Below are 18578 nucleotides of genomic sequence, written 5' to 3' on the forward strand. Positions count from 1 at the left end.
GGAATTAATTTGATGCCTCAAATAAAAGGAGTTAAGGTGAGCCAAATTTGAGTTTGAGCACTGGGTAGATATTTGTATGCACTGTCTCTAGTTTGAACCGTTTGTGGGCTGGAAGCAAGTAAATGATGTTTGCGCTGTTGCCAGGCCTCCGGCAAGAGTATGCAGCAACTGCTTCTCGGCGTAGTTCTGGTTCTTCATGCAATTCTACAAGGCGAGGCACGTTCAGCGATCAGGAGCTTGATGCACAGAGTTTAGAAGATGAAGAAGATGGCACACATCACACAGTGCACCCTGCTGTTAACAGGTTTTCACCATCACCTCGCAGTTCTCCCTGGCCTTCACCAAAACAATCTCCAAGGAATTCACCTCGCTCACGATCACCTGCTCGAAGCATAGAATACAGTAGAGTGTCGCCCCAACCTATGATTAGCCGTTTACAGCAGCCTCGTCTTTCGCTTCAAGGCCATCCTACAGATTTGCAGACTAGTAATGTCAAAAGTGAAGGTAAAAAGCTCCGTCTCAATTTCATTACACAAGTACTGGTGTAGTTCCTGTAAAGGATTTTGGTCAGCATGCAGTGCTAAAACTACATGCCTGCATAACATCATGCTTTAATCTCAGAGTTTTGGAAGCAAAAGCAGAGCAAGCAAAGCTTAAGTTCTGCTGGGGAACTCTTACAGTCAGATAGAGGAGTTGATAGGCTTATATTTATTTTAGATGTTATCCAGTTACTCTGGGTGTAATTGAGTTTCCTGGTGACCGAGTTCTGTCTTTGGCAGGCAAATGCACTAAAATAAAGCAGAGCCCAAGGGAAACTGTCATTCACCAGTAGGGTTAGGCCTTGCAGATGACAGACTAAAACAGGGAAAGTAACTGTGGTCAGATAAGATTAACATGGCAATTTATGCATGCTTGTAGCCTGTGAGATAGCTGAATGCTTGCTTCTGGCAGTGCAGGACTCTGAAATCTTTGAGCATCTGGAATAAACTCCTTTAACTGGGCTGAAATTTCACAAGCACGTTCCCATTTTGACAAATGTAGTTGTTATCTGGCAAATAAGATCTTAAGTTCTGAAAGAATATACATTTAGATATTAAGAATTCACCTTATTTTTTTCATCTTTCAGGTAAGCTGGATGCAAAATCTCTGCAGTAGAGATGATGTAGAAATGCTTTTTTAAACAGTTTATTTTCTGGGTTGTTTTTGTTGGTTTGTTCCACTCCTCCCCCCCCCCCCAATATGACAAAGAGGTCTGTGCCACTTACAGAATTTCATTGACTAAAAAATTTTTGAATTTTCATCAGGAAAAAGTGTGCTAGACTAGAGCTTTTTGGGAAGGTGATCCTGCAAATTTAATTGGCTATTCAAGAATACCTTTGGAAGAGTTAGCTTAAGTCTTATCTAGTAATAGCGGTTTGGGGAAATTTTAGGTATATAGGAAAATGTACAACGCAAAAGCTGATCAACTGTGACTTAGTTGAGAATTCCTTTGCCATTCTTTTCTGGGGTTTCATGAAAGTCTTAATGCATGCTAGATGAGCTAAAACAAAAATATCCCATGAGAGCCAAGGTAGCAAAAGCTGGTATGCCACATACCAGAGGGATCAAAATAGAGTGTGTGATCATGTGTTTCTGAAACACTTCCAAGAAATTCTCTTGCAGTGGTTTTTGTGCAATTGAAGGTTGCTTGGATATTCAGAGTTGATACAGCAGCTGCCAAAAAAACTTGTTTGGGATTTCTTTTTTTTTTTTTTTTTCCTCTCTAGAATGGTTAGAGAGAAATTTTGTTGACAGTGTTCAACAATGTACCAACTGCAGTGCAAAGCAGTGCAAACTACTAAGTGCAGAAAGTATACTTGTAGGAGTATTCAGCCTATAAAGACTCTTACTTTTGTTTTCACCTTTAGTGCTTGTGCATGGTTAGTGTACTTCTTTCCTGCATCCCTCTACAGAATCAGGTTGGCCACTCATCCTGACAAGGCATCTGCAGTCTTCTATTCCAAGTATGTCATCAACCCAGCTCTGCGTGGGTTGAAGATACACAGAATGTCATTAGACTTGAGAAATATTTAATGGCATCTTTTTGTATTCTGTGAGTAATGGTACAAATTTTAGAGGACCCTTGAAGAACCAGTATTAGCTGAATAGATTATCAAATTGTATGAGAAAGGTGAAGCATAACTGGACACAATAATTTTGAATGCTGTGTATGAAGAGTTTCTTTCCAAGTGGGTGGCTGTTATTTGTTGTATAATGTGCTGATATGGGACTGGGTAATCCCAAAAATTAACTCAAATAATTACTATGTGGTTTTAATCTTCATGCAAGCATTCTATATTATAAATACAGGTTTGCCTATTCAATTTCCATAACAGTAGAACAAAACCCAGAGAATCATAATCCAGGTATGTTTCAATTTCAAAACACACTATGCTTGACATTTTTCACCACAGGTGAAAAACGTACATTTGTGCTTTTTTTATAAAATACTTTGTATGTGCTAGATCTGTGAATAATGTAGAACTTTACAGTTCTTCCATTTTCTTTAATGTAACAAAATATGCTTTGAAATGGCAATATAGTTTTATATGGCTAACGTTTTGTGTCCCTCAGATTTGAGGTTCAACTATGGGTTCATAACCTGAACTTTCTCCAGCATCAGTGTACATGTTTCGGTATCTTTGTATTATTTTGTACAGAAAAACTAAGGCGTAGTCTTCCAAACCTGTCCAGGACATCTAACATCCAAGCTGAGTCTGTGAAAAACAGCAGAAGTGACTCAAACTTCCAAGTGCCAAATGGAGGAATACCTCGCATTCAACCTCAAGCCTCAGCCAGTAAGTACCTTAAGTGACACTTCATTGTACATTTTGAAATTAAGTGATGGTACTCAGCTGTCTTCCAGTTTCATGGCAAAGAGAAACATTGCATGCCACACTGGAGATGCTAATCTTGATTTTTTTAATCATACCTGTGTGAGTCTGCTTTTTTGGTACACAAAATCTGGTACTGATTATATTCAAAGAGTGTCTGATCTCTTACTAAGGTATCATTCATAGTTTCCTAAAAGTATATGTAGAAGTACTGTAAAGACTATAAATACAGTAGTTAGACATTTTAGAAACCATTTTTTTGTTTGATTTACAGAAGGTATAATGCTCTATACTGTTGAATCTTATTTTTAGACTGCAACAACTTACTGGGCTATGAAAAATAGGTACCTAGATTATGTTTATTGCTATTTTTTTTTTTTTTAAAATAGTGCAACCTGATCTGAAAACATTCATGCAAGCTTAACCCTTATTTGCAGTTTTTCTTCTTTTGTTATGTCACCTGGAAATTAGATATTCATTGGCAGGTTTTATTTAAGCGTCATTTACTTAAAAAAGGTTTGGACAAACCTGTGTCTGCTGAAACAAAAGGAGTCCATTGCTGGGCTGGTGGCTGCTAGTTTGTTCAAAAGTGAACTGCTGATATGAGAATGCTGCTAATTTCACAAGTCTCTTGAAAACGGTGACCTTAAAGAAACCAAAGCAAATGAAACTTAAATATTCAGTGCTTCTTTATGTGTCAATATTGACAGTTCCTGTTGTTTAAATGTTTCCTGACCCTTTTATTTTAAAACAAGTTTCAAAATTTAATAACCTTCTGTGACATTTTCAAGGGAAGAACACATTATGAATATTATTATGTGTAGAGATTTGAACTATAAAAGTTCTCTGATAAAAGTTCATCAGTAATCTAAATATTTGATGGGAAATATAAGATAATATTTGTGAATGAAACATTTTTTTTACCCATTGAACAGTAAAGGCGTACTGGCATACCTAGTTGGCCTTGTTAACTGGTCCTTTCAAAACAATGTGTTAATGCACTCTAATACAATTAAATACAGAATAAGGAATTCAGATCATGTCAATAACTACAAGGTTTTTGTCTTTGTAGTGACTCAGACCAGATGGTAAGGGTTGTATACAGTCAGTCCCAGATATGTGATACTGTAGCCAAAGAAGTTAGTGTGACCTTGTGATTGTTCATATAAGTTACCTTTCACCTTTCCCCCTTCTTCCACTATTCACAAACACTCAGAAGGTGGGATTTACAACTGAAAGGGGTTGTGTGTAGTTCAAATGCAGGACTGTTATCTGTTAGGCAGGCTTATCAAATTGTAAAGCACTCAGAGCAGTTGTACTTTTGTGTTAGGAAGAATAATCAAAATGACTTGAAAGAAAATGAAGGAAAAAATATTTTTAGTAAAAATATGTACAGATTTTATTTGGTGTTTTAAAATTGAGTGAACTGGGAAGGGAAGAGCACAGAGAGCAGCTTAGTTGACTAGAAAGCTATTTCCAGTATTAAAAGTATATTCACAGTGAAACTTTATGGAAAGATCACAGTAGAAGTCTCACTATTCAATATTTAGTGGGTTATTTCATTGCAGGAGCCAAAGTAGTGTGACGTGTGTTTATACATACATAATTTTTTTCAACTTGTGGATGCATTGAGAATCACAGAAATTATTAGGTAAACTTGCTTGCCTTTCATGGGAATCTTTCCCCAAATGTGAACCACTCTAGACCAACTTACATTTAAATGTAAGTTAAGTATCATTGATAAAGCCCGGATTTCTAGCCTTTACAGTTTCCCTGCTCTTACAGATGTTTGTCAGAGTCTTGCTATTGACAATCGTAAAACGGTTTGTGTATGAAGTCAATGAGTAAGTATCTTTGCTTAGTCTGGATTAAAAAATTTTCTGCAAAACTGTACATTGTATAAAAATTTCCAGAATTGTGTCCTTTTTATTGTATAATTTTTGTTTTATCAGTTTTATATTTTGTCGCCTTGCACAAAGCACTGTTAAATTGCAGCAAATTTTTGTTTTCCCTTGGCAATGACTTCTGGGTCTTGGGATTTGAAGCTTCCTCATATACCTGCTAGTTTTGCATGAGCTTACCTTTGCAAGGATGCTGGCTTGCCACCCCAGGTCACTACTTTTCTCCTTGTCAAAGAGCTGCTGTTCATAATTTACTTGCACATTTGCTGTGGCTGCAATACTGAACTTGCTATGGTTGCTGGCATTCAAAAATGAGTTAGGAATCCAGTAAGTTTCTGAGAAGACAATTTCTGTTGTGGTTACATAGGCAAATTGGACATGCTTGCTTAAAGAGTAGAGGGAAAACATTTATAACATGTTTAGAGATAAATTTGTAAAACATGGAAACATTTGGCATTTTAAGTTTTAGCTGTAATGTGGTGAAAAATCCGAATTCTTTTTGAAAAGAGATTGAGTGAATCGGATAGCAGTTGTAACTATTAGAATCTTCATTTACATCTGATTCTCCGTGCTGTTATGCAGAAAGTACTTTTTTTTTATATATGAAAGCTATGAAATATTTCACCTTGAATCACTGGAAGATACCTATTCCTTGGAGAACACAAGTATTACTGTATCTTTTAGACTTCAAGTGTTAGAGTGACGGGAATATTCTGTATTTGGGTCATACATCACACAGATTGTGCAAAGTTGTAGAACTTCTAGGGTGGCTTCCACATAGAAGCTACGTGCTTTCTTGTGGATTGTATGTGATACTTTTGTACTTACCTGGCACTATTAGCACATGGATGTTAAATCTTTAAGCAGAGTTAAATATACTACTTTTTCAAAGAGCTAAGCTGCAGGTCATTCAAACTATCAGTGAAGTAACTAGTCTACTTGCCAAGATCCAGCTCCTTGGCGTGTTCAGAGTAAAAGAAGGTGTGTGTTTTGAGGGAACTGAGTATTCCAGTTCAGTTGATCAGAAGTAAACATAACTGTGTATTCAGCATGCACCATTTATGACAGGTAAGGGAGTAGCATACGGAGCACTTCAAGAGCAGCAAATAGTGTGGATAAGCATGCGCTCCATGCTTATCTCAAACTGCATGTTTCCTCAGCATTGCTCAGATTGCACTGCCTGAAGTTCTTTTCAGTGATTCAGTGCACAGAACTGTTTAGATATTGAGTTTCTATTTCCTGGAGTCTCCATTGAGAAGGAAGGAATTTGAGATAGATAGATAGATAGATATCTATTTTTTAAATCCTTTCCATATCATCCCACATCTGACTTGCAAGTAGTGTAAATAACGGTGGGGGAAGAAACTTAGTGCTATGTGCAATAGCATATTTAAATCTAACTGAATTAATTACAGCAAACTAAGTTGAAGATCATACATACGACAGAAGCAGCTGTTCTTCATTTTGTGCGGTATAACACTGATTCAGTAAAAAAAAATGGTATAATGGAATACTTGTGGACAGAAACACTCACTCTGGCCAGTGGTCTGCCTCACTAAATTCCTAGGAATTGTGCTCATTTTTAAACATCTTACTATGCTTAATTGGCTGGTTTTGGGTATGTCTTAGAAAAAGTTTATAGCAAGACCAGGTGCCAGAAGTTGAATAAGAGTTGTATACTGCCACATGCTTTTATGCATTAGATTCTAGTTGGTAGAAGGAATAGATTATTTTTTTATTATTATTAATAGCCAAAGGCAGCATTTTATCATGTTTATAAACACTTTAATTCCTTTTTGCTGTTTGTTGAAAATGACAGGTTTTAGTTAGTTAAGACTAAAATGAAGACACCACCTGGTCATATTTTCAGAATGAAGGTAAAACACATGAACTTCTTTTGTAGTTCACAAAATTCTGTGAATTTTGCACTGACCAAAGGATAGGAAAGATGATGGCAATTATTATATGCTATCAAGTTTAGAAAAGGATTACCTAATATTATTAGGATTCTAATTGTTCTTCCCCTACGTTCTTTATAGCGATATTCACTAATTCGTGATAGGATTACTGAGCTTCCTTACTCAGGGTCAGAATCTTTTATGCAGAGCTGTTCCCCTATCTATCTTCCTTCTCACTATGGAAATAAGCTTTGCTAGTGCAATCAGTTTTATGCTGGTACAAAACTTCATACACTGAGGTGAGCAGAGATGTTTATTCATACACTATCATTTTAAGAAGCCTTTGTGTAGGCAAATCTTTATTTCGTTGACTACTTTCCTCCTTCCCCCCTTAAATATGCTGTGGTGAAAATACGCTGAGTTGATGCGTTCCTTCTGGCAATAAGTATTTCTCTCCTTGCCAAGATTCTGCAGCTCTTGGAACACTGGCTTCTCTCTTGGTAACTGGTAGGTAGTGAGGTCATTTCAAGGCAGTATCAGCCCTTGAACATTACTAGAAAAAAGGCAAGATGTAGGAGCAAAGGCACAGTAAAAAACAATTCCTGTCATGCTGTCTCCATGCTGGCAGCTGATAATTCTTAGTGTGTTCTGTCTTCATTTTAAGTTTGAGTCCTCTTGCATACCCTTTTGAAGAGAAAAAACAGACATCTCTCAAATTTGCTTATGTTTGCATAAATAAAAAATACAATTTGTTTATACAATGATCACATTTAGACAAAGATTTATGCTGTTGTATAGTGTTGAATATTTTCTGAAAACTTTAAAATGAAAAATTTAGTCTTGCTACATCAAATATGACAGTTTAATTTTCATCTTTGTATCTAATCTTGCACTCAGGTTGCTGTAGCATGTTTGCTAGGTGGCTTGTTCTCCCTTTGGTGTATTCATTTTATTATTTTTTTGCCTTTCTGGGCCTTTTGCCCTGCAAGAAGCTTTACTCTTACAGAATCTGCGCATTTTGCACTGCAAAACTTCTGACACGCTCCTCTGTAACTCTTTGCCATTTAGAGCAAGCACCATTTAAAAAAAACCCCACCACTTCCAGAGTCATAACAGCTTTTTCAGTGTTTTACTCACTGTTCCTTGATGCTTCACAAGTGGATGCAATTCTGAAAATCCCCATAAATTTAGTTTTCTTACCATTTTAGACAAATATAACGCTTCTTGTTTTTCAACAGCTCTGCAAAGGCAGAAAAGTTTGCCTCGTGCTGCCTTCAAAACCAAACAGTTTCTTCAATCTCCATCTACAAAAGGAGGTAATTAACTTACAACCTCTTACCAAGCTCCAGCAAATCTCCGATAATTGTTCACCTGCATTAAATCTCACATATTCTAGATTAATAAAATTTCTGTTGCATGTTGAGATTAACCAAGTGGTTCTTGCTGTATGAAAGTTAAATTTTTGGTCTAAACATTAAAAATACAACCCTGCATTATTTAGGAGAAAAAGTATTAAACTGAATTTTGAGGTAAAATCCAAGGATTGGTGACTCCTAATGTTAATCAGGAAATCTGGATTATAAAAGTAGATTCCTGAATCCATATTCTTTAGGGTGACATTTGGATAGGAATTTTTAAATTGTAAATACAGGTTTAAAAACAAAAGTTATATAACTTGTTCTTTTTTTGACTGTGCAAAAATATATGCAGGCAAGTGAAAATATCATCCTTTGTGCTGGAAACAAAAGCTAATGAGTTTATCCTTGAAAAGATAAAGTGTCAACTTGTTTTGTGCATACATGCACACGTGCTTGCCCTCTTTTCCTCTCAAAACTGGAAGGTTGACCCCAACATACAGTAATTTAGACTTGTATTTTTTTCTCAAGGAACTAGACTATTGTATATAATATTCCAGTTTGCTAACAGCTGAAATTGTCATCTTTTTGAGAAGAAAATAAAATACATTGGGTCTCTAATCCAATTAGACAAGTTTTAACTGATTTTTAATTCTGGCAGACTCTTACGTGACACTGCCTCAATTTCACTACTAAGATAAAACAAGTTCATCATTTTTATTTTAAGGATAGTTGGTCCTGTTGCCTATCACAATCTAGAAGATCTTATTTGAAAGATCATATTTCACTTGAGACCAATTAATAAGCTCTATATATGCTAGAATTCTTTAAGGATTATAGGAATTCTTCATGCAGATTCTGAGGGTGGCTGACAAAGCGAATGTGTTTCTCTCAGTGGTTCAACAATGCTAACTTCAAGTCAACTTCATTCCACGCAGAAAGTTTTAGCAAAGTATAATGACTTTGAAACAAATTCACATGGTTTAATAGGAGGTCTTTAACAGTCTTCCTAATATTTCATACCAAATAGAGAAAAGTTCTCTGTGTTCTGCTTTGGCATAAGACCACCTTCTTGATTCTTCTGCAAAGCTTTCCGTGCTGTCTTTCCAGTTGTCCATGCCTTTGCCTTCATCTGGATGTCTGGAACACTTACTAGGTCAATGGCCTAGTGTAGAGCTGTGGAAATGTACAGAAAATTAACTTTTCTTTGAGTTTATATTATTTCTAAAATGTTACTAAACCTTAGAGAATGAGGAACCAAGCATACTGCACCGCCAGTTTTGTATTCCAGTTTATAGTTGCTGTCATTCCTCATTGCAAATGAGGACCCAACATGTCCTTTTCAGTTACTTGCTATTTTATAGTCTTTGATGTGTTGATTTTTCTTGCTTCTGATCTGAGATTCTCAAGAGTACAGAAGCATTATGCAGTAATGAAACAAGACTTGTTTCAAAAGAATAAACAACTATGAACAACAATTTGGTTTAGTTTCTTAAAATACTGTTTATTACATGGCTTGACACCTTTCACATGCAGACGTTGGCTTTTTTTTACCATTTTGTGTAAAACGGTTCAAAATACATTCAAATAACAAACTCTTGAACACACCGTAACAGATTTGTTAAGGCTTGTACAGCAATCCAGTATCAGTCAGATCATAGAATGGTTTGGGTCATTTAGTCCAACCCCCCTGCAGTGAGCAGGGACATCTTCAACTAGCATGACCTTGAATGTCTCCAGGAATGGGGCATCTGCCACCTCTCTGGGCAACCTGTGCCAGTGTTTCACCACCCTCATCATAAATGTCTTCCTTGTATCTAGTCTGAATCTCCCCTCTTTTAGTTTAAAATAGTTACCCGTCGTCCCATCGCTATACTACCTGATAAAGAGTCCCTCCCCATCTTTCCTGTAGGTCCCCTTTAGGTACTGGAAGGCTACTATAACGTTTCCCCAGAGACTTCTCTTCTCCAGAAGAGAACTACCTCAACTCTCAGCCTGTCATCACAGGAGAGGTGCTCCAGCCCTCTGATCATCTTTGTGGCCCTCCTCTGGACCCGCTCCAACAGGTCCATGTCTTTCCTGTACTGAGATGACACAACAGTTTAGCAATTCCCATCGTTTTACCTCTTCTGTTCTTTCACATCGTTCTGAATCATCTCATCACGATGTTATGATTTAACAACTGCATTAGAATTGATTCTGGTTTCAGGTCGATGTGCAGCAGCTGCCCTTGGGGTGCAAGACAGATAAGGTTGTAGCTTCACAGCATGCTGGTCTGTCAGGTGCCGGATCTCTTGCTCCCTGCGTGCAATCCAGGACAGAATCCAGAGAGGGTGGGAATCTAAATGTTGTCACTGCATAGTGCCATTTATATTTACTGTTCCCAGATATTTTAATTGATACTGGTTCTATTTGTTTAGTTTCTAAGGAGATACAGTTGCATTAAGTTGTTAAGCACTAACCGTACACGTTTACATGTTTTTCTTAAACATAAATCAGCTCAATACTAACATGAGTATACAATGATTCAAGAGTCTCTGATGAAGGCAGTACCTACCTCACTCTGTGAGACTGTCTTACAAATAGGACAAAATGAGTTTTATTAAATATCCAAAAGTGTTCTAAGACAAAATTCTTTATATGTAGAGCATAACTATTAGGCAGTCTGCCAGAGATTGCATCATGTGGACTGCTTTGGAGATCACAGCACATTGAAAGACAATTAATTCCTTTATGTACAAGAATGAATACAGCTCTCAGCAACGTCTGCAATGCTGTGCTGACAGGAAACGTTTTATGAATTGACGGCTCAAGTTGGAAGCATGGTAAAATATGGTCAACAGAAAACTGGAGAGAATGGAGAGGACTAATTTACTGGATGCTTACTTTCACTGGGAATGTGACGAGCTTTCTTCATTTACAACTTTTCATTGCTTATACTCTGTACCTAAAAACCTTTTCCCCATTGTGCCTGTAAGAGGCCCAAAACTATATTCAGTTCTTATACACTGGCACTGCTCTGGTGAGTTGCTAAAATGATGCTGTATTTGTGTTCCAAGGAAGTGTTGTAATGAGAAGTTTAGTGATAAAAGCTCCCTATGTTTACACTGTAGAAACAGTTGTAAATTCTGCAGATTCAATTGCACCAATGTTGCAGGCAGTGTCATATTTTAAAAGCTTCTAATATGTCATCTATCTTAGTCCTAGGAGCACTTCATTGCTCTTGTCCAGTCATTCTGCTGTTAATGCTTTCCTTAATCCAGCCTCTGGCTCAGTGCCAAGGCTTTTATTTTAAGGGTTCTTATTTATTCTCCTCGCTACTTACCAACTGTCATGTATTCTTGACATCTCTGCCACCTTTTTTATCAGCGTTTCCCATGAGCGGCTTCATGCTGTGTTTGATACCGCTATCAGTGGAAAGGCCCTCTTGGATAATCCAGAAAGGAATCAAATCCAATCCACATCTGTAATGAGGCACATATTAATCTTCCTAGATATCCCCTATAAGAAATGGCTTCAAAATACAACCTGAAAACTACCACTTCCTTGGTACTCCATTTAGGATGCCATGTTCCTGTCATTACTCTTCTCTCACTCATGTTCTTAGTGGATCTATCTTGTACAATGATAATATGTGTGAAGGACCATCTTCTTTACGTTCAACATCTGTCAAAGAGAATGCAACTTTGATCTCTGTGTTTAAAAAAAAAAAAAAAAAAAAAAGTTTGAGTAGAGGAAAGAATAGTGCATGCAAATTCACTAAATGTAAACGTGATTTTGTTTTACTTTCCTGATTGATTTGATTGTCCTGTGTTGACTGTTACTGACACCCCCATAATCAGTTTGAAAGCTGGTGAAATTCCATTTAAGTATTAAGATGATGGATTAGTTTGAGTATTCTGTTTAGTGATATGCATAATTTGAAAATATTTCTCATGCTTGTGGAGAATTGTGCTTAAGGTTTGGCATTATGAAAGAACTGTTGAATATTCTGGCTTATTAACCTTTCCCAGAAAGGACTTGATAAAGATCTTGCATACTAACTCAGATACAAAGTATTTGAATACAGATATTAGTCATACTGATAATTTAGATAATGTTTGTAAGAAGAGGAAGGCTATAAATTGTTATAGTTGTCTGGTTTAAATTTCATAGCAGCATCTTAATCTCTTCGGTGTCGTGGGTTGGCTGACCTATCTTTTTTGCCCCATCAGCCAATAAATCTAGGAGGTGACCATATCTTTAAGTGAATTCTAATTCAATGGATTTGGCTAAAAAGAACAGTATAAAAGATGCTCTGCACTCAGAATTTCATCACTGAAGGCTGATATACACTTTGAATCTATTTAAAACTGTATCACACTAGAATACTGTATTCTTCAACATATTCTTTCAGGGATAGGAATTAGGTTCACATGTTCCTGAAGCAGTGAAATTTCTTTTTAACAAATACGTTCTCCTCTATTTCTTTTTACTTGACTCATATAACAAAGCCTTACTAGTATTACTTATAAATCCAGATTAATAAATATTTTTAGTAAGCAAATGGAAGATTAGAGTTATGATATCAAAAACACGTGACAAAGAGGACATCTGAATTCCTGTTTCTCATTGCTGCTTGATTGGCTGTATTCATTATACATTCCATATTGTTTGAATATTCACATAAATTCTATTTTTAATTTCAGTTATGCTGTAACTTAAGCTTTAAAGTAACTTCTGTATTTTATTTTCCAGTACCTTCTTCAAGTAAATTCCGCTCACCTGCAGCACCGTCTCCCCTAGCTCTCCGACAGCCAGTGAAAGCATTTAGTAATCATGGACCGGGTTCAGTTGCTTCTCCAGAAGCCACGCAGCTGACACACAGTACTTCTTTACCTGGGCCTCTTGCAGCCCAGAGTTCAGGCTTGCCAAGCCCTGCCAGCAGTATTAACAGTACTACTCTTACCAGACCGGCAGGGACAGCAGGGATGAGGAGTGGTTTGCCCAGACCCAGTGCCCCTTCCACAGGGGGCATCCCAGTGCCTCGTAGCAAACTTGCACAGCCTGTTCGCAGGTGAGTATGTGACAGGCAGTCTTAGTTTGAAGTTTTCATTTGGTACATTGTGTATTTGTGCTGCTCCTACCTGCAATTCTCATTTTGATCTCAAGGTCTTTAGAATAGAAATGGAGACCTCCATGTGACGTATTTGCCTATGTTTCCAAAATAGATTTGAAGCAAAACTGAGAGAAAAAGGTTCTTGAATTAGACTGAAGGTGAAGGAGTGGAAGTGAAATGAATAACAAAAGACACTGAACTAAGTAAATAAAGTGTCTTAGTCTGGGCTGAGAAGGCAATAAGAATTTGTCTGCCTGTGGTAAAAAGTTATCAAAGTATAGCTGGCAAGTGAAAACTCATTTGTACCACTGAGTGACACATTCTGAAGTCAGAACTATTTTCCTCTTGTAATCTCTAAGTCAAGCGGAGGTACCACGGTAAGAACAGTTTCTCCTTGGGCAGCTAGAAACTTCAGGAAGGAACACACGTGAGGACAGAGGAGGCAGCCATAGCATTTGCTAAACTTAAAGTAAAAATCAATGCAGTTAACCCACAGGACAAAACAGCTTAAACATAAGCTCTGTGCTAGTGCCCAGCTGTAGAAATTGCTGACTGTCAAAGTTTTGGAAAACAACCACAAGAGAGACCGAATATTAACTGGAAAGGCTGCACGGACAGTTTGTCTTCAGGAGAATCAGAACGAAGTGATGTGTAATTTAGAATATGTGCTTTTAATGCCATGCTAATGTGGATTTGCACTGAAAGTGTTAAGTGGAAGCCAGCTCACATAAAGAAACAATCATCCATAAGAAATACTAAGAATCTCCTTAAACAAAAAGGATAAACAGTTGGTCTCCAGTACTGTAAAAAAGATAAACCAGCCGTAAATAGCAAAGTGGAGGAGTTCTGCTCTGCAATGAGTGCTGGGCAAGGGAATGTCAAGTGACTGCCACAATATTGGCTGTTTCACAGTCCAAGTATGTGCTGTCAGCAGTATGAAACTTTGTGTAATAAAAAGCAGTTGGTTTTGAAAGAGACTTCTTAATAGTACCAAAGTGTGGTTGTCCAAATCACAACTTTGTCTTATAGAAAAGTGTTTCACTTATTAAACTTATACAGTTTGTTTTTTTTTTTAAACTTTATGTACATAATCACGGCCTTCCAGTTCCTAAAGGGGTCCTACAGGAGGGCTGAGGAAGGACTTTTTACAAAAGGGCATGTAGTGATAGGACTAGGGGGAATGGCTTCAAACTGGAAGAAAGTACATTTAGATTAGATATTAGGAAGAAATTTTTCACTCTGAGGGTGGTGAGGCACTGACACAGGTTGCCCAGAGAAGCTGTGGCTGCCCCATCCCTGGAGGTGTTCAAGGCCAGGCTGGATGGGGCTTTGAGCAACCTGGGCTGGTGGGAGGTGTCCCTGCCCATGGCAGGGGGGTTGGAACTGGATGATCTTCAAGGTCCCTTCCAACCTAAATCATTCTATGGTTCTATGAATGCAGTATCTGTACACAGTGCAATAATGAAATATCTATGAATGTCAAGATTTTGAAGTAAGCAAAGTGTAGTACTCTAAACAAGGATTTCCCTGTTTATACATCACTGGGGAAAAAACAGGTCTATTTTTAGGCGGCAGCAGATTGTTTGTATTTTCACAGAGTATAATAGCAAAAAGTTTTCTGTCTATTTATGCAGATATTTTTTTGGCATGGTAGTTGCCAAGATACAACACATAGAACCTGAAACTGAAAATACTTTAGGGTTTGCCTTAAGTAAACTGTATTGCAGAGAAGTAAATGAGTCAAATGTATATTTCAATTATTCATAAAATGTTTAAATTCTTATGTGTTGTAGCTGGAGACTTTGGCAGTTATGTATGAAAGTGAAAAATATCTCATTGTATTTTAGATCATTACCCGCTCCTAAAACCTATGGCAACGTGAAAGATGAGAGTTGGAAAGATGGCTGCTACTGAACTGCAAAGCTTAACACAAAGTTCCAGTGCTCGTGGATGCTTCCTCACCAGGCTAAAAGACAGCTTGATTACACAAACTGTTCAGACGTGACTTTTGGGATTTGTAAAAATTCCAGACCTCTCTGTCTCTAATTAGCACAAACTGGCAGAGATTCTAAAGCAGCACTTTAATGACATCTAACATCAGATGTTTGGTGGTCATACAATCACTTCTACATTAAATTGCTATCAGTTCTGGGTTTTTTTTCTTGCTTGCTAAAGATGTATCAATATGAGCATTTATGACAGTGGCCAATGTCTGGGCAGAAACCTAACGAATGCCAAAGAAATGCCCATCTTGAAAAACAGCAAGTATAATAGTCAACTTACATTGTCCAAAACTTCATTTTCAGCCTGTTTTAATTCAGCAGAAAGATTGGTGAATATGTACTGTTGAAACAAGACTACATTAATCAGAGCTAATATTCTGATTGCAGACTGCTACAGTGGTAGTGAAACGTTGCTTTTAACAATTGTATGAGATTCTCTTTGGGGAAAGTGGTACGTACGTCCTTCAGAAAAAATCAGAAGTTATCCTGGAGGATTAGGCAGAACAGTAAGTAGTAGCCATGGCTTTTATTAACATTAAAGGTTTGAATGTAGCAGACACAGGCAAATGCAATAGTATAGATTGCATCTTTCCTATGTTGATTTATCAGCTTTATATGCTGTTATATGTTTGATTGCCAAAAGGGCTTAGTATCAGTTGTACAATCTTTCTAACTTTAAAATTCCTGGCTCAGGAAAGATGGCCTTTGCTATTGTAGCCACATTTTTAACACTTGGCTCGCTATTTGGGAAAAAAAACTTTTTTTTTTTTTATAGCAGGTTTCCTTACAAAGGAAAGAGCAAGTCATAATGTTCATTTGTTCTAATACCACTATGCTGGCAGCCTGGAGCAACTGTAAATGCCGATAGTTAAGAAGGAAACACAACTATGCACTTGTAACATACAAATTTTAAGGTAATGAGTTGACTTTTGATGCCAAATGATATTCATTTAGGTGATGTTCCATGGTATGAGGGAGTTTTCTGTATCCTATTTTTTTACTTTCATCCATTTCTTAAATTGGTTTATTTTAAATTGTAAATATTTTTACAGACGATATTGCCCATGTAAGTGTGTTTAAATATGTACTTTGCCTTACATTTGTGTATTTTACATTACTGGTAACAGAGTATGAAACCTGCTATGTCTGTTTACAAGCTATTAAATTCCTCTGGTGGCTCTGACTTATTCTAACACATTTTGCTCAGAACAACTCGTTCGTATATTCAGCATTTGAACCATTGTTTTCTGTTTTGGAAGACATCATGCAAACATATGTAACTGAAGTTGTATTGGGTGGGACTAGTTAAATGGAAGGGATTTTGTTTGAAGCTTTTTCAGTATTTTGGATGTACAGTTGATGAAGTAAGAGAATGTGAATGGTATATCCTTTGTGCAATGACTGACGAACACTACAAGTTGGATTGGACGGTAGGTAGCCTTCAACCCCATCAGTATCTGAGTTCGGAACTGCTGGTGTATTTTGACTCCCACCACTAAGAGGATAACTAACCCTGAAATTCTAGCACTTGACTTTTAGGCCACGATTAACATACTCCTGGATGAAAAGCCATGCAATACTACTTGACTTGGAAAAAGCCAAATAGGAAGGAGTGGAGACTAATTTGCAGCTCTCATTACTCAAGCAAACTTTGGGTTGATGAATGACTTCACACTCCAGACCAAGATCTGTGCTGAGACTTTGAAGTCAGGGTATCAAATATACTGTAATTCAGCAAGATTTCAGCAGGGATAAAGCCCAGTACATACCACTAATCCCACTTTGTGTCATTCACTGGCACAGATAACGGATGTCAGTATCTCATGTCACTATTAAGCAGAAGAGAGGACTAGATCAAACGCACATATTCTCACTAAAGACTGAATTTTAACATTTCAGCATTTTACAAAGCAATGCTGCAGTCTTCATTGAAAAAAGGTGAATTTTAATTGGTGGATTTTATCAAACACTTGATTGACTTTTAAATTTTGAAAATCGGTTTAGATGATGATATTGGGGGTTTTACTACGGCTGCATCAAACTGTTGTGTATGTTTCCTTAAGTTAAGTAATTCATCACTTGGGTAAGTTCAGCTTAAGTTTTATAAGGATTCTTTTCTCTGCTGTTCTCCCCTGAAATACAGCAAATGACTTCCTGAAAAGACAGACTATCTGTTTACTAGAAAGCCTTTGTGCATTACCAATTTATTGATACCAGGAAATCGCGGGGCTCTGTGTTTAGAGATTTACTGCAGAAGTGTGGAAATACGGATTTGATAAACTAGTGCCTATGATTTACTTAACTTATGTTTGATATAGTAGTAAGGGTTTTATGAATGTGGATTACTTTTTGTGCCAACAGCTCGGAATTGTTGTATGTGTGTAGGCAGAAGGACTTGTTCTGCTTCCAAAGTTATTTAATTTTTTGTGTTTGAATGTTTTTGTAAGTGTTAAAAGTGTAAAAAAAAAAAAAAAATATATAAAATATTCTTACCACAAAATACTTCCTGGGTCATTATTTTTATAACAAATTGGTTTTAAAAGCTTTTTGAAATGTAGAGGGTATTGTTTTAGGACTTTTGGTTTGTCTGGTTGTTTTTCAAGAACCGTTTTCACTTTTCCAGAAGTTACCAGCATCGGCTTCTGCCCTCTGCAATTCATGAACTGAGTACAACACTCTATTTGGGTGAAATGTGTGATTTCATTGACAGACCAGGGTATGCTTGTGTTGTGCCTCTGCTCCGCGAGGATAATGCGTGATTCGGAGTTAGGTGAAAAACTGTATTCTGAATTTTCATCCAGAGTGATTTGTTTGTGCAATTCTAAGTACACAAGCTGCCTTTCTACTTTTACAAGATTTGTGCTTACTTCAGACGTGAAACAAATCTTTAATTTTGAAAATTCTGGAATTTATGCAGAAAATTGAGAAACGTAAAAGTTGTAAGCTCCCTTTGAAATTTTTAAGTACACATTTTATCTAGCTCATATATGAATGCTTTTATCTTTTGGCTGACATAAAAGCAACAAGTTTGTTTTGAACTTGGTAACTTTCTGTAATCTGCATTTTGCTACAAAGCAACTTATCCAATAGTAATGTGAATGACATCTCTTTCTTATCTTGATATTAATAAAGTTAAACTAGGTTTGCTTCTATATGGTGGCAACTTACTATTAAATCTGTTTAACAAAATTTAACCCATGAGGCTTGCTATTAATTGTTTATCCCAGCATAGTCCCCTATTTTGTAATTAAGTCAGTAAATTAAAATGTTTTCCCCCTAGTTGGCTGACCTACTTAGGTAGAGCTGGCTTCACACCTACTGCTTCTAAAATGTGATCCACTACCGCTCCCTTCATCGCTTTCTAGTTCTGTGGGCAAGTGCCATTTGCCCCACCCCCCTCTAGGAAAATAGAGCAGCATTCAAAATCGCAGGCAATTAATAGCCTTTCCC

The 18578-nt window shown here is 37.0% G+C and overlaps 1 protein-coding gene and 1 long non-coding RNA gene across 3 annotated transcripts in view; one reads left to right on the top strand and one right to left on the bottom strand.

Annotated features, from left to right (window-relative positions):
- The window catches only part of SLAIN2 (SLAIN motif family member 2), a 36595-nt gene extending 18287 nt beyond the window's left edge, over positions 1-18308 (top strand). Inside the window, exons 5-9 of one of the 2 annotated variants that reach the window (XM_082483019.1) lie at positions 145-504; positions 2700-2837; positions 7911-7988; positions 12765-13083; positions 14973-18308. In XM_082483019.1, the coding sequence (XP_082339145.1) occupies positions 145-504; positions 2700-2837; positions 7911-7988; positions 12765-13083; positions 14973-15039 (962 nt within the window). In that variant the 3' untranslated portion in view covers positions 15040-18308. The remainder of the gene's footprint in view (positions 1-144; positions 505-2699; positions 2838-7910; positions 7989-12764; positions 13084-14972) is intronic. The other variant, XM_082483020.1, reaches the window with a different exon arrangement.
- On the bottom strand, positions 7920-10542 carry LOC309671730. Its single transcript, XR_014269187.1, has 3 exons — positions 10152-10542; positions 9051-9203; positions 7920-7976 (listed from the first exon to the last, which is right to left on the bottom strand). It is a non-coding gene; the product is annotated as an uncharacterized lncRNA (long non-coding RNA).
- Positions 18309-18578: the final 270 nt, after the last annotated feature.

This window comes from Vanellus vanellus (assembly GCF_965231255.1).
Source record: "Vanellus vanellus genome assembly, chromosome: 4".
In the NCBI taxonomy this organism is placed as follows: Eukaryota; Metazoa; Chordata; class Aves; order Charadriiformes; family Charadriidae; genus Vanellus; species Vanellus vanellus.